This window comes from Pistacia vera, unplaced genomic scaffold, assembly GCF_008641045.1.
Source record: "Pistacia vera cultivar Batoury unplaced genomic scaffold, PisVer_v2 Contig11, whole genome shotgun sequence".
Taxonomy (NCBI): domain Eukaryota; kingdom Viridiplantae; phylum Streptophyta; class Magnoliopsida; order Sapindales; family Anacardiaceae; genus Pistacia; species Pistacia vera.
In genome coordinates, this window is record NW_022195137.1 from 583,637 (window position 1) to 599,677 (window position 16,041).

General features: G+C 37.6%; 1 protein-coding gene and 1 pseudogene across 1 annotated transcript; both read left to right on the forward strand.

Moving 5' to 3' along the window:
- The first annotated feature begins 11,762 nt into the window (after positions 1–11,762).
- On the forward strand, positions 11,763–12,991 carry LOC116139230 (peroxidase 5-like). Its single transcript, XM_031424907.1, has 2 exons — positions 11,763–12,090; positions 12,186–12,991. The coding sequence occupies exons 1-2, from the start codon at positions 11,875–11,877 to the stop codon at positions 12,966–12,968; spliced, it is 999 nt and encodes a 332-aa protein (XP_031280767.1). The 5' UTR covers positions 11,763–11,874; the 3' UTR covers positions 12,969–12,991.
- Positions 12,992–14,190: 1,199 nt separating this feature from the next.
- LOC116139157 lies at positions 14,191–14,651 on the forward strand (annotated as a pseudogene).
- The last annotated feature ends 1,390 nt before the right edge of the window (positions 14,652–16,041 follow it).

A 16,041-nucleotide genomic window follows, 5' to 3' on the forward strand; every position in this document is an offset into this window, starting at 1 on the left:
AGCCAAGCGAAAACGATCGGGCACAGAAGACTTGGACTGCGTCCCTAATGATTTTAAGTTTGATGACAAAATGATGCAGTATGTTATGGGGGACAGGCCCAAATATGGCCACAGTTGGGCAAAGGTTAAAAGTGTCTACTGCATCATCCTGGTCAAGGAAATGCATTGGATAGCAGTCATCGCGCTCTTAGATGAGAGGTTGCTGAAAATCCTTGACTGCAACCCAACAATTTGTCAAGACATGCAGTTGGAGGCTGAGTTGGAGCCACTGTTTGTGTTGTTCCTACGGCTGTTATGTGACAGCGGGATGTTTAAGCACCTTGGTGATGAAGCATTGACAGGAAAGTGGCTACTCAAGCGCATTCCCGTCCCAACAAATGAGTCAAGGTAAATTTTGTATAAAACTTACATAATACAATTGTTCTATAAGCTAATTCTAATGCTAATGTTATCTTCCTATTGCAATCCTGATTGTTGGGCATATGCCCTGAAATTTATTCAGTTCGACATGACCAACAGCCCGATGGATGGATTGAATGATGAAACAATGACCATCTTTAGGGAGCGCTAGGCTGTTGAGTGCTTCTATGGGGAAATGGATCCGTTTTGAGTGACCACAATCCAATCAAAAGGTTTGGAACTTGTACTTTGAATTTTGTAGTTTATGTGATGTTGATGTTGATACTTGGGTTGTGGTGCTGATGCTGTAGGTGTAATGCTTATACAGAGCTTTACCGAAATAAACGGACTTAGTGAACTTTTCAATCTTGCACTCCATAACTTAGGTTCGTGAAGAGAGAAAATTTTACTCCCGGGACATTCCAACTTTCCATTTAACAAATTGGCCCTAAAAAACTTTTTGTTTTTTTATGTTTTATTTAGAAAAGCTGATGTGGCTGTAGGTGTGCCGGATAATTTTGCAGGTTGCTGGCAAACAATGAGAGGGAACTTCTCAAATTGGCTTGGGCTGTCAGAGTAGGCTGTCGGGAAGGCATCTGCAATCAAGGCTGGTGGCCAAGAGGATGCATCTGCAATCAAGGCTACTGGCAAGGCATGGTACCAAACAATGATCTCAGACTGTGATTATACCGAATTTGAAAACTTCTCAAAGTGGCGACATCTGCAATGAAGGCTGCTGGCAAGGCATGGTACCAAAGAATGATCTCAGACAGTGATTATACCGATTTCCAAAACTTGTCAAAGTGGCTTAGGATTTATTCTGTTTTGGCACTATGATGAATGATTTTAAGTTTAAACTTTTAATTACATTGATATCTCTTATATTTTAATGTGTGATGGATTCGATTGGTATAAATGACTTCATCTTACTGCTTATTCTTTTCGGATTTGGGAGGAAAATGAGTGAGGTCTAAATGATCACAATCACAGTTATTTCGAAATTAGCTCTATAAAGACAAATTATTACATAATTCAGGAGAAATGTAGGATTCTTCTCTTTTTTGTCATGATCGCTTAAGCGATATATGAGCGACCACATATATCTCTTAAGCGACCAAGATTTTTCCTCAAATGATCGCTTAAGCGATCTGAAATCACTTAAGCGACCAAGAGTAAAAGCGAAGAATCGCTTAAGCGATACTAGAGGATCGCTTAAGCAATCTAAAATCTAGGCAGATTTTATTCTGCCTCGGAAGAGATCGCTTAAGCGATCTAACATCGCTTAAGAGATCAAGAGTAAAAGCGAAGAATCGCTTAAACAATACCATAGGATCGTTTAAGCGATCATTAAGGCAAAAGAACTGCATGTTTCTTTCTTCTACTCTCTATTCTTACTAGCTCAAAACCTCTCATTCTATCTCATTCTTTCTTAAGCTTTCTCAAGCTTTCTCATTCTTTAATTCTCTCTATTATCTCATTCCCATTTCTCATAATTCATTTCTACTAACTCTCTTTAGTAGTCACGGCCTCATCTTACCGGAGGCACTACCGGGACTCACTCCCGCTCTACGTGACTTCTCCTCATTCCAGCCGATCAAACTTAGTTATGCACGGATTCGGAAAAATGTAACACCTCCTCTTTACTACTATTCTTATAATACATACTATGTAAATTATAGATATACATAGCGTATGGAAAATAGTGGGCTCAAATTTTTCTTTACTCATAAAATATAATTCTTTATAAATACAAAAGACTATGTATTTAAAAACTTTCTAAGCTTAAAACGAGACCAAAACCGTAGCAATCCGAGGTGTATAACGCAAGTTTGCCCTTTTTAGTGTGACCTGTGTAGAATGACCGTTTTGATGCAATCTTGTATTTAGCATTTCATAAGTGCAGTAGTGAGCATGAGTTATTCATACGCATTTTTATGCACTTAAGAAGTAGCTTGAGACATGGTAGAGAATTTGAGTATAAGCTACTTTAAGAGTAAAGAGAAAGAGAGAATGAGCACTAGAGATTAAAGAGAAAAGAGCATAGAGTAGGTTGTGCGATGGGGAACCCGTGAGTAATGGGTAGAGTATTCCCGCATGTACGCCGCATTGAGAGAGCGGCATGAGTATGAGAAAGAGAAGTGGTGCAGTCCGTGAGAGTGCATGCGGATGAGGGTTATACCCAAGTACCAGAGAGAGAGACTATACACTCACATGGCCAAGGGTTCCGAATCCATGCATAACCGAGTCCGATCAGCTGAGGATGAGTAGAAGTCACGTAGAGCGGGAGTGCCCCCGGTAAGATGGGGCCGTGACTTACTAAAGAGAGTTCATAGAAAAGAGTTCTAAGAAAGAGAAATAGAGAGAGAAGTACCAAAGAGAATTTGAATGAGAAGTTGTAAGGAAAGAATGAGAGAGAGAGTTACAGGGTTAAACTAGTAGAGGATTTACTTACTGAGTATTATTTTAGTGCTCACCCCGTTGTTTTCCTATGTTTTGCAGGATCTAGGTAAGGACACGGTCGGATGGACGTCGGCACTCCAGGGGAAGCGGTTACACTGTCCACCATGTTTTTTGATGACTTTTGTACATATTATAATTTTGTGTAAAAATGTATATGTTTGTAAAGAATATATATATTATATATAATATTTTTAATAAAATAAATTTGGGCCCAAACTCTTTACACTATTTTATTGTTTTCATTATGAGTATTTGAGTAGAAAGTGGCTATTACATTTTTGATACCAAAATGTAACACCTCTTTACTACTATTCTTATAATACATACTATGTAAATATAGATATACATAGCGTATGGAAAATAGTGGGCTCAAATTTTTCTTTACTCATAAATATAATTTTTTATAAATACAAAAGACTATGTATTAAAAACTTCCTAATTAATACAAAATATCATAACTGATGGACATGGTGCACTACTCTTCGCTCCTTGACGTCCATCCGACCGCTGTTCCTATTCTCTGCAAAACAGAGAAGAACCGGGTGAGCACAACAATGCTCAGTAAGTAAATCCTCTACTACCTATCCCCGCAACTCACTCTTTGGTTTTTTCCTTACTCTAACTTATTCTATTTCTATTTTTCACTGTTTTTCTCTTTCTTTCTCTCTCTGTTCCATTCTCTTTTCTCTTTTCTTATGCTTACTCACCATGAGGAAATCATGGTTCTCTCTATGCTCATCATACTCTCTACTAACCATGGAAGAAATCATGGTGCATGCATGTATGAGATGTATATGCAATTAAGGCAAAAGAACTGCATGTTTCTTTCTTCTACTCTCTATTCTTACTAGCTCAAAACCTCTCATTCTATCTCATTCTTTCTTAAGCTTTCTCAAGCTTTCTCATTCTTTAATTCTCTCTATTATCTCATTCCCATTTCTCATAATTCATTTCTACTAACTCTCTTTAGTAGTCACGGCCTCATCTTACCGGACGCACGGCCGGGACTCACTCCCGCTCTACGTTACTTCTCCTCATTCCAGCCGATCAAACTTAGTTATGCATGGATTCGAAACCTTTGGCCATGTGAGTGTACAATCTCTCTCTCGGGTACTCGGGTATAGCCCTCATCCGCATGTACTCTCACAGGCTACACCACTTCTCTTTCTCATACTCATGCCGCTCTCTCAATGCGGCGTACATGCGAGAATACTCTACCCATTATTCACGGGTTCCCCATCGCATAACCTACTCTATGCTCTTATCTCTCTCTTATTCTTTCTCATGTTTGCTCATCTCTTTCTCAAGCTAGTACTCATAATATAGCTTAACTCTTAGCCTTTCTCATCTCTGTTCTTTCTATTTCTGTTCTTTCTCATTCTTACTCATTGGAATGTCACGACCTCATCTGACCGGAGGCACGGCTGGGCGCTACCACTAGATCTGGGCATATTTTATTGCCTTGGAAGAGATCGCTTAAGCGATCTGAAATCTCTTAAGCGACCAAGAGTCGCCGGGATGTGTCACCAACGCCTGGACTTGATCATGGCCAGATCTATTCATTGCAACCAAGAGTTTGTTGTGGCCAAATTTCTATGCAACCAACAGTTCATTGCCACCAACTGTTCGTTGCCACCAGAGTTTGTTGCGATGAGGGTCAAAGCGGCCGTAAAAGGCTAGAACATGGCCACATATGGCTGTTGCCGGACGGAAAAGTCCTCATCAGGCCGTCTAGGATGGCCAAATACGTGGCCGTCATTGTCTATCAATGATGCCTGTCGTTAACCGTCAAAGTCAGCCATTTCTTTCAAAGTCGGTAATTCACAGATGTGGCCTTTTCCGGCCAGATCCGTAGTGGATTTGGCTGGAAAAGGTCACAACTATTAATTACCGGCCATTTTCGGTCGTTTGTAGTTGTCGGTGGTAGCCTGAATCTGGGAAGTTGGGTGGTGGGGGTGTTTTTGTTAATTTTTAAACTTTTTAGGGGGTATTAATGAAATTAATTCACTTAATGGGTCTAAAATTAATTAAAAAAAGTACTAAAATTTCCTAAATAATTAAACGAAGAAAAATTTTGGGAATAGGATTTGTAATATTTATAGAAATGTTCAACCAAACGCACCCTTTATGTTATAAACAAAGAAGAACAACATATGTTTAGCATTGACGTAATGGTTACTACACCTGATATGTTTCATACTAACGTCAAAGAACTATATGTTTAATATTAATATAATGACGATCACGATCCACTGAACGAATTGTAAACCCTATATGCTTAGTATTGACGTAATGGTTACTACACCTTATATGTTTTATACTGACGTCAAAGAACTATATATTTAATATTAATATAATGACGATCACGGTCCACTGAACAAATCGTAAACCCTATTGTTTAACATTGACGTAATGGTTACTACACCTCATATGCTTCATACTGACGTCAAAGAACTATATGTTTAATATTAATATAATGACAATCACGGTCTACTGAACGAATCGTAAACCCTATATGTTTAGCATTTACGTGATGGTTACTACACCTTATATGTTTCATACTGACGTCAAAAAACTATATGTTTAAGAGTTCGAGCAATAAAATTTAGTTTAATAGTCAAAAGAACTTTATTTACACAGGGTCGCTTAAGCGATCTTAGATATCGCTTAAGCGATGCTTTTCTTTTTCACATGGTCGATTAAGTGACCGTTGATATCGCTTAAGCGATATCTGTGAATGGCATAACCAAATGTGAAAAGACAAGAATCGCTTAAGCGATTCTTGTCTTTTTCACATGGTCGATTAAACAATCGTAGATATCACTTAAGCGATATCTGTGAATGCAGATCCAAATCTGCCCAGGTGCATGATCGCTTAAGCGATTCTGGGCTTTTTCACATGGTCGATTAATCGATCTTTGATATCGCTTAAGCGATATCTGTGAATGACAGAATCAGATCTAGCCGTCTTTCTGGCCTTTTTCGGCCACATCCGTCGTCGATTTGGCCAGAAAAGGCCATAACGACACCCTATCCACCAGATCTAACCACTATGCATCGTAACACCCCTTCCCGGTAAGATTTCGGTGGTGGTGGTTGGAATCTGGCACTGTGGGTAGGTGGGGGTGTATTTGTTAAATTTTAAAACCATTTGCACAAGCTTCGCTTAAGCATATCGCTTAAGGGATTCTTGTCTTTTTCACTTAGTCGATTAAGCGATTGTAGATATCGCTTAAGCGATCATGTGATTGGCAGAAGCAAATCTGCCCAGGTACATAATCGCGATTCTTGTCTTTTGTATCGCTTAAGCGATTCTTGTCTTTTTCACTTGGTCGATTAAGCGATCGTAGATATCGCTTAAGCGATCATGTGATTGGCAGAAGCAAATCTGCCCAGGTGCATAATCGCTTAAATGATCCGTGATATCGCTTAAGCAATTCTTTTCTTTTTCACTTGGTCGATTAAGCGATCATGTGATTGGCAGAAGCAAATCTGCCCAGGTGCATAATCGATTAAGCGATCTGTGGTATCGCTTAAGCGATTCTTGTCTTTTTCACTTGGTCGATTAAGCGATCGTAGATATCGCTTAAGCGATAATGTGATTGGCAGAAGCAAATCTGCCCAGGTGCATAATAGCTTAAATGATCCGTGATATCGCTTAAGCAATTCTTTTCTTTTTCACTTGGTCGATTAAGCGATCATTTGATGGGCAGAATCAATATCTGCCCAGGTGCACGATCGCTTAAGCAATCCGTGATATCGCTTAAGCGATCCGGTTTGAAAAACCCTTTGTCGCTTAAGTGATACACTTAGTCGCTTAAGTGATACACTTAGTCACTTAAGCGATCATGGGCAATATATACTTTTCCAGCGTTTCTCCTGAATTTTGACAAACTAAAATTACCAACACGTATTAATTCCATACTTTCTCCTCAATCTGACAACATAATTCCAAACTAAAATCACCAATAAATATTTAGGCCATGTAACAAGAATACTAAATATAAAGAATGATTTATTAAAGGTAACAATAAAATTTAAAACATCAATAATTGAAAACAATAACTCATCAACGGATGGCCTTGGCAACTCCCTGCATTTCATCCTTCTTCGAATCTAAATTTATGGATTTGCATGTGATTACTTTTGGCAACTGCTTCTCTTGTGGCTAGGTTGCTTGCAAATTGAGCATTTATTCATCTTCCGGGGAACCTCACAGGTTGATGGAATACGCCTAACTCTTTTTCTCTTCTTTTATGTCTTCTTGAATGGCGGATGGATGATAATGTCAGCCAACTCTGGCGGCACTAGCCACTGCTCTTCTGAAGGCATTGGATATATCGTTTCTGAATAAGCTAGCATGTAGTGATTTGCCATATAGAGAGGGGAGCACAGTTCCATGTAAATTCTTGAACCAAAATCCGGCTTCCGTTGGTGTTTCAGTGCTGCTAGTGCATGAAGACAAGGTAAACATTGAATGTCGAGCACTTTACAGCTGCAAGTTTTACTAACAAGGTTAACTAGGGTATCCAGACCATAGCCACGCACAGTGAACTCTTGAGCATTAAGAGAATAAGCAAACAGTGCATTTGACAGTTCCATATATTCTCGCAATAATTTTTCAGCTGACGGAACAAGGGTTGTAGTAAAATTATCTGACTCCGTACGACGCTAATGGAACCACCATGACAATGTCCTCTGGATTGCATCAAAAGGTGCAACTATTGGAAACTCTCTTTCTATTAACAACTTCGAATTTATGGACTCGGCTATGTTTGTGGTCATGACATCAAACCTTCTTCTAAGAAAGTAAGCTCTACTCCATCGGTCGAAACCAACATCATGCTGAAGATACTTAGCAACTCTATCATCCTTGATTCGGATTTGCTGGAAGTGCTCCTCGAACTCATCAACCCAATAAACTTTTACTGCCATGTAGTATGTCTGAAAGAGACCAGCACACTTAAACTTTTTTTTTAGGTTCTCCCCAAGGTGCCTTATACAGAATCCGTGATGTGCTTGACGGTAAATAGTGGCAATCCCCTTCTTTATAGAGTTGTGCCTATCGGATATTATGCACAACTCGTCACTGTCAGGCACTATCGTACGTAATTGCTGAAAAAAACAAGTCCACGACTTGTCATTCTCAGAGTCAACCACACACCATGCAACAGGATATGTGTGATTCTCGCTGTCTTGTGCAGTAGCTACCAACAATATACCTTTATACTTTCCTGTCAGAAATCAACCATCAACATCCAACACCTTTCTAATGTTTACAAAACCCCTTATAGCAGAACCGTAACCAACAAAAAAATATTTAAACGTCATATTCTTGTCCCACTTCAAAGCCGTCTTGCTACCTTGGTTTGTCAAGTCAACCATATAACGGTACGCTTCTAATACTGCGTACCCGTGCTCTGGCGTGCCCCTCACAAAATCTTGTGCATGTTGTCTCCCTTTCCAACATTTCCAGTAACTAACAGCATATCCCAACTCTGTGCGCACAAGTCTCTGAATGTCTTTAGGAGATGGACATTTTCCTTCAACGAACTGACTTTTGACAAATTGTCCAATAACATCAGCTGAGGCTTGTCAATGCTCACCTGAAATATTTCCCAAACCACATGTGTGCTCACGGGTATATGTGCTAAGAATAAATTTTTCCGACTCCGCCAACCTTCTACAATAAACCCGTCACTTGCACTTTCGATCACAACATGCAACCATCACAACCAATGAATTTGACTTTTTGGTGATGAACTCAAAATTACCTCTCACGGCAACAAGTTTTAGCTTCCTCACCACTTCCTCTTTGTTGTCAAATAAATACCCTATTTATAACTCCTATCCATCCGTAAAAACATGAGCTGATTTACTACTACCTGTAATTGCCCCCTTTGAACCTGCATAAACTGCCATAGTGTTCTCCTCCTCACAAACTACACCTTCTGTATAAACGGTCATAGTGTCCTCTTCACCACCCAATTCACCGTCTACTCTTGATTTTTCAACTAACAAATCATTGCCCTCGTAGTTCAAATTAAAACCAGGCAAATCTCCGCCAACTTCCTCGTTATCCCCTTCCTTTGAAGTAACTTCCAATGGTTTTTCTACCAAAGAAACCCTCAAAATCGGCCTTGAACCATTATTGACCACATCAATCATATATAACTTTACACTTTCATCCGACTTTAATATAGCAGGAGGTACCTTATAATGTTGAGGAACTCTACTTAAAACATACTTCACAACTATATCACTACATGAGCAACTCAATTCACTTCTTATAATTATTTCATCAATCAACTCATCAAAACTAACCTCTCGGCTCACAGCAATTGGTATAACTTCTTTGCTCTTCCCAATCCACTTCCAGCTACTTTCTTCCTCTACTCACTCACCAAAATATTCAACACCCAAAACAACTTGTCCCATGTCTAATAATTGCCAAGTACCTATAATGCAAGAAAAAAAATATTCTTAACAGATGTACTAAGTCAAATCAATATTTTAAAAAGCATCTGCACAGTCGCTTAAGTGATCTGGTATATCATTTACTGGATCGCTTAACCGATATAATGGATCGCTTAAGCGATCCAGTATAAATAAGCATGATCGCTTAAGCGATCTTATGCCACATACCTGATCGCTTAAGCGATCTATCTACTGTATTACCAGCGTACCAGATCGCTTAAGCGATACACCAGATCGCTTATGCGATCCATCATACCCAGAACACATTTTCAGTCTCTCCACCTACAATCGGTGCTACCACCCCCAGCTACCCATAATGCAAGTAATTTTTCAACAAATTTCACTCTTTTCAAGTTCCATTACATCAAACACAACCCAACAACCTAAAAAACTAAATCAAAATCATAACACAAACCCAATTCATCATTAAATCTTTGTAAATCGAAAGGGGAAATACACTTACCTGGACGAAATGTCAGGAGGAGGAGGAGGAGGACGATGACGACGACGACGATCTGTCTTGGAGAAGATGTCAATGGTGGAGGAATGCATTAATGTCGTGAGAGGAAGAAGAAGGTACTGTTTGGGTTTGTTTGCAAGATTTTTGACTCTTTGGAGACTTATTATAATTTTTAAAAGATTACACAATTATTCATTAATTTCAATTAACCCCTTAATCATGTTTAATTAAGCTTAATAAAAAACAAGGCCATTTAGTTAAAATTTACAAATTCTATAGCCTTTTAATTAAATTGTAAGTTCAAATGGTCTTTTAATAAACTTCGCCGCTTAATTGGTGTATTTTCATTTTTTTTCTTTGAAAAATCAAAAATATAAAATAGTTATTTGAATATGCTTTTTTATTTTCACGAAGAAAATAAAATAAAATAAAAAGAATACTTTTTTAAAAGATAAATATAGGTATTACTTTTTGTATATACATGATTCTTTTATTCGATTTACATTATATTTTTATTACATCTTTTATTATCAAAGTTCATTTTTGTCTTTAAATGTAATCTTAATTTTTAAAATATCATTTTCAGTCAAGTATTTTATTTTCTTTTTTCTAAAATATTATTGGTAGATAAATCTATTTTTTTAATATTTTCACTATTTCCAATAAAAACACTAACTAAATCTAATTAACCAGCCGTTTTAGACAGAGGGTTGTTGGTCAGTAAACGACACGTCAATTACCGTTTGACTGTGTAAACAGTGGATTACAAATTATAAGTATACAGGGAAAATGACAAGTCGTTTTGTTTGTTTGGCTACGTGAAAGACAAGTCATCTTTTGTTGACTTGGTAAACCTCCCTTAGAACATTTATTCAGAATCATGTTATCTGCTGCTCAACTTTCCTCCCTAACTAATGAACAAAAGGTACCAATTTATTGTTTTAATTTATAAATTTCTACAAAATCAAATTGAATTAAATCACCTTCTTGTACAATTTACATATATAGAGGCAGGCAGCTGCATGTTTGTACATTAAACATGAGATTGATGTCATAACAAAACCTTGGAAAATACTAATGAATATAGTATGGTTTTGAATTATTCATGCTACGTCCACCCAATCAATGTTTCATTTATAATTAAAAGTTAAAACCAAGCTTTTACAATCTTAATTATGAAGATTGAGTCAAAGTAGAGTTGAGATTGAGAAAGGTATACCATTACTACCACAATCGTCCATTGCACTTGTCGTTTTTCAAATATAAAACAAATTAATGTGCTTTCCATGAAATTCATGATTAGCTGGGTTCTACTTCTACTCCACTGCTGCTTAATGAATTAAGTAACTTCCCTTGCATCTTGATTGTATTTTTGGTCAATGACAATGTTAGTGGTTACAACTCACTGCCATTTTTAACTTTAGTTATAGATTTGGCAACGTTTCACTTTTTTATATTTTATAAACATGGTTTCGTGGCCTAGTTATAATACTCTTCTTAAAATTAACAAGTTGCTATGTGGGGTTCCAAGTGGCATTTTAAAGGGATGATCGATTGATACATTTCTTCCTGTCATTTACCACATTATAAGTTATATAAGAGTTTAATTGAATAATGAAACTCATGATGTCTCATTGGTCATGGCCGTCTTCAGGTAAAACACAAGTTGAATGTGGCGTGCTCTACTCTAGATACTGGTTTATTGTAGATTTTAATTCCAAAATTAAAAGAGGACAAGCATATCTTTATAGTGTTACCAAAAATGGTACAAATGATTGAACACACGAAAGCGTGGAAATAGTGATTATAATAATCCAGAGCTGTTATAGGTTAGAAAACTTCAACTCATTGCTAAGATTACAGCTACACACGGTTTTGGAGCTTCAAGTAATACCAACTTCACCTTCCAACCTATAAATACTATCAGAAGATCACCTAGTCTCGTCACCTCCATCTCCATTTACAACTCACATCTCAACCCTCTCATTTCAAACTTTAAGCATTTGCTTGTAATTAAGCTAGCTATTTTGCTATATATTTTCAGTTTCATAACAGTGATAACTGGTAGCTGCTATAAAATGCAGAGCCTTGCAGCGCTATCTTGCATCATATGTATCCTATTTGTTTCCACTCTGACTTTGGCATCATCAGCCAAACTCAAAGTAGGCTTCTATAAATCAACATGTCCATCAGCTGAAACAATTGTGAGAAAAGCTGTGAACAAAGCTGTGTCCCGCAACCCTGGGATAGCTGCTGGTCTAATTAGAATGCACTTCCATGACTGTTTTGTTCGGGTATGCTCATAATTTTCATCTTTTTGATAACTTGATATCATTGTTTATAAACGAGATTGTTCATGGCTAATGTAACATTTTATTTATTTTTTCAGGGTTGTGAAGCTTCCGTGCTGCTGAAATCCACACCAGCAAACACAGCAGTCGAGAGAGACCATCCTGCCAACAATCCAAGCTTACGTGGCTTCGAGGTGATTGATGAGGCCAAAGCACAAATAGAGGCTACATGTCCACAAACTGTGTCATGTGCCGACATTCTTGCTTTCGCAGCTCGCGACAGTTCATACAAAGTTGGTGGCATAAACTACGCCGTTCCAGCTGGACGCCGAGATGGCCGGGTCTCTGTGAGCGATGAAGCAACGCAAAATCTCCCTCCTCCTTCTTTCAGTGCGGAGCAAATAGCTGTAGCGTTTGCCCGAAAAGGGCTGTCGGTTGATGAGATGGTGACACTTTCTGGAGCACATACTCTTGGTGTCTCACATTGCTCTTCATTCTCAAACCGTCTCTACTCTTTCAATGAAACTCATGCCCAAGATCCAGCTATGGATCCCAGTTTTGCATCTTTCTTGAGAACCAAGTGTCCGCCACCAAAAAATGGGGCGAGAGACCCAATAGTGGCACTCGAATCTGTAACGCCTAGTGTTTTGGACAATAAGTACTACAAGGAGTTGACAAAACATCGTGGGTTATTGAGTTCGGATCAGGCATTGATGGACAGCCCCTTAACCTCAAAGATTGTATTGAAGAATGCATGGAATGGGGCATCGTGGGGTGCCAAGTATGCCAAAGCAATGGTGCACATGGGTTCCCTTGATGTGCTTACAGGCACACAGGGTGAGATCAGGAGATGTTGCAGTGTTGTCAATCAAGTCTATTGATTAATTTTCTACTGAGAATGTTCGTTTTCGGTGCACGAAATCGTTTGCATCATTCTTTAATAATTTTTTTCTGACCTGTATTCTGTATGAGATTTCCAAATGTAAGTGTTAAATGTTGTGTACTAATTATAATATATCATTATGTTTTTAACCAATGGAAGTGTACGTGTAATGGGTAAATTAAGATTCCAAGTGTTTAATATTATTTGCAACTGCAACTAAAAATCTTATATCAAAATAAGAGAAGGGGGAAAGATAATTAATTCAGTGCTACACAGAGTGTTCCATCTTGATGTATTAATTTTATCTGGTATGGATGGATGCTTTCATGTTTACTCAGTGTTATGCTGGTATGGTATCATGTAGGCAAAGATTACTCTCAAATAATCAAAGCTGATACAAACTTTGGACAGACAGTAGAAATAACAATGGCAAAGCTTGCTATGTATAATGTCATGGCTTTAATTTTTTTATTTCTTGGATAAATTCCTAAGTATTGACGTTGACTCTTGGTAATTTTTTGTTGATGATTCTATTACATGAAGATAGATTAAATTCCCGCCGTCCACAGAAAACTGATGAATAACATGAAAACAAAGGCGTAGCGATACTCAACACCAAAAATTATTGGGCCAAAAGAAGGCCTTGTTTTTCTTTAGTTCTTGTCCCACTCGTTGGCAATTCTGAACTCAAGGAAGTTGGACGCATTTGTGATTAAGGCCTTAATGGGAATGGGCAAGCCTCTTCACCCCTTCTTACATCAAATTAAAGAGCATATTTTTTTTTTCTTTTTTTCTTTTTGGTTATATAAATATAGATTTTGTGCTTCCGGGCTATTTTCTATTTGTTTTCAGGAAATTTCCTAGGACTAGATAAGAATAAGAATGTTTGTCAAAATTAATTATAAATACATCTTTTTAAAAAAAAAAAAAATTTTAATCTCTTATGTAATTCCCCGGTAGAATTATTTAGAATCATTTATATTTTTTTCAATAGCAGAATTAAAACAAAAAAACATTATTTTGTATATTGAGCACCCATACCAATTTGCCACATCATACTTCTAAACACGGCCAATAATTTGCCATTTCTGAAAAATGGCAAGGATATATATGTAAATATACACACATTCACTCCCAATCCCACAAAAACCCTAACCCTCCTCTCTATCTTCTTTAATTACCCTTACCTTGGCCGTAGCCCTCTTTCTCATTAGCAGCAAAACAAGATGCAGATCTTCGTGAAGACCCTAACGGCAAGACAATACGTTGGAGGTGAGTCTTCGGACACAATCGACAACGTGAGGCCAAGATCCAAGACAAGGAAGGAATCCCTCCACCAACAAAGGCTAATCTTCGCGGGCAAGCAGCTCGAGGATGGACACCTTGGCGGACTACAATATCCAGAAGGAGTCACATCCCACCTGGTGCTTCGCCTTCGTGGTGGGGCAAGAAGAGAAGAAGAAGACCTACACTAAGCCCAAGAAAATCAAGCACGAAAAGAAGGTGAAGTTGGCCGTGTTGCAGTTTTACAAGGTGGATGATTCTGGAAAAGTGCAGAGGTTAAGGAAGGAGTGCCCAAATGCTGAGTGTGGTGCAGGGACTTTTATGGCCAATCATTTCGATAGGCACTACTGTGGTAAGTGGTCTCACCTATGTTTACCAGAAGGCTGGTGGTGATTAATCGTCCTCGTCTACTTCTTTTGTGATTTTTTTGGTTATTGAGTAATTGTTGGACTTAAGTTTTGTTTCGTTAATCCTAATTTGGATTTGTTATGGATTAGTTACATTGTTGGGCTTTATAGAAATTTTGTTTTATCATTTGATTGATTTTTGTGACGGCTTTTTTTTTTTTTTTTTTTTAAGATTTCGTGATGATGGAAATTTATAAGAATTTAGAAGAATATTTAATTCATATTTAGCGATCCTCGGTCCAGTTAGAAGCGTGATGGAGTGGTCTCCATCTTCTGTGAGTGGCAAGTCCTTTCAAGTTTTTTTGTGCGTTTGTTTTTTTATATCATTCTGCTATAAATCTAAATGAGCACATATGCTTATAGCTTTTGAATTTATGTTGTGTTTTTCTTACATCTCGTATAAGCCGTTTCTAGATTTTTTCTACGTTGGAAATGCTTTGGTTCTCATTTAATGAGTGATATTTTCACTTTTAGGTTTTTGAGACAATCAAAACTGTTACTTGACCAACATTTTTATCTGTCATGTTGTCATTTAGGAGTTTATTAGTCGTTATCTTGAAGAAATTAATATACAAAGTTTTTTTTTTTTTTTTTGGGGGGGGGGGGGGGCCTTGATTACATTCGCATGATATGATAAGCCCTTGAGATTGATTTGAATCATTTTAAATTGGCTTTTGGTCAAATGTGTATACATGATCGGACATAATTGCTTTGAATCATTAAAATATTAAGACAGATTGTGCACTGAATTGAAATCGCAACGGAATGTAATGATGAATGAATTGTTAGGCTTTAGGCCAATAGAATGTTATCTTGAAAGTGGTGAACAAACGATGTTTAGCTGACAATTAGCTGCATAATTCTTGATGTCAGCAAGTCTTGGAGTTTATTTTGCAAATTACTGTGTGTTATTGGTTTATGTAGGACTTCTAATGAAGGATATTCTTCTAGTCCTCTAATCATGTAGGGCAAATTCAACAGTTATGAGCGTTTCTAATCAGACAGTTTGTTTCCTCGTATACTTTTTTTTGGGAAAAAGATTCACATAAGAAAATTATTAACTTAGCTTCAAAACTCCAAAATTTAATGAAGCTTTACAGGTTCTAACTGTTAAAAGATTTTTAGATTGTCCCGAGTATGGGTAAGACAGCCACTAATCCGGTAATCCTAAAGCATAGGAGAGTAGGAGACTCGTCAAATGAACCACTTAAGCTATACTTTCATAGCTGATTTCTTTTCTGATATTATATAGTGTTTAGTTGCCGTGAAAATCTTAACTATTAATTGTAGCACTTACGTGGCCAAAAAAACTACCACAGTAACTATAGGTCTTCTGAGTATTTTGGATTGTGTTATCCGAAGGAATTTCTGTACGTACCA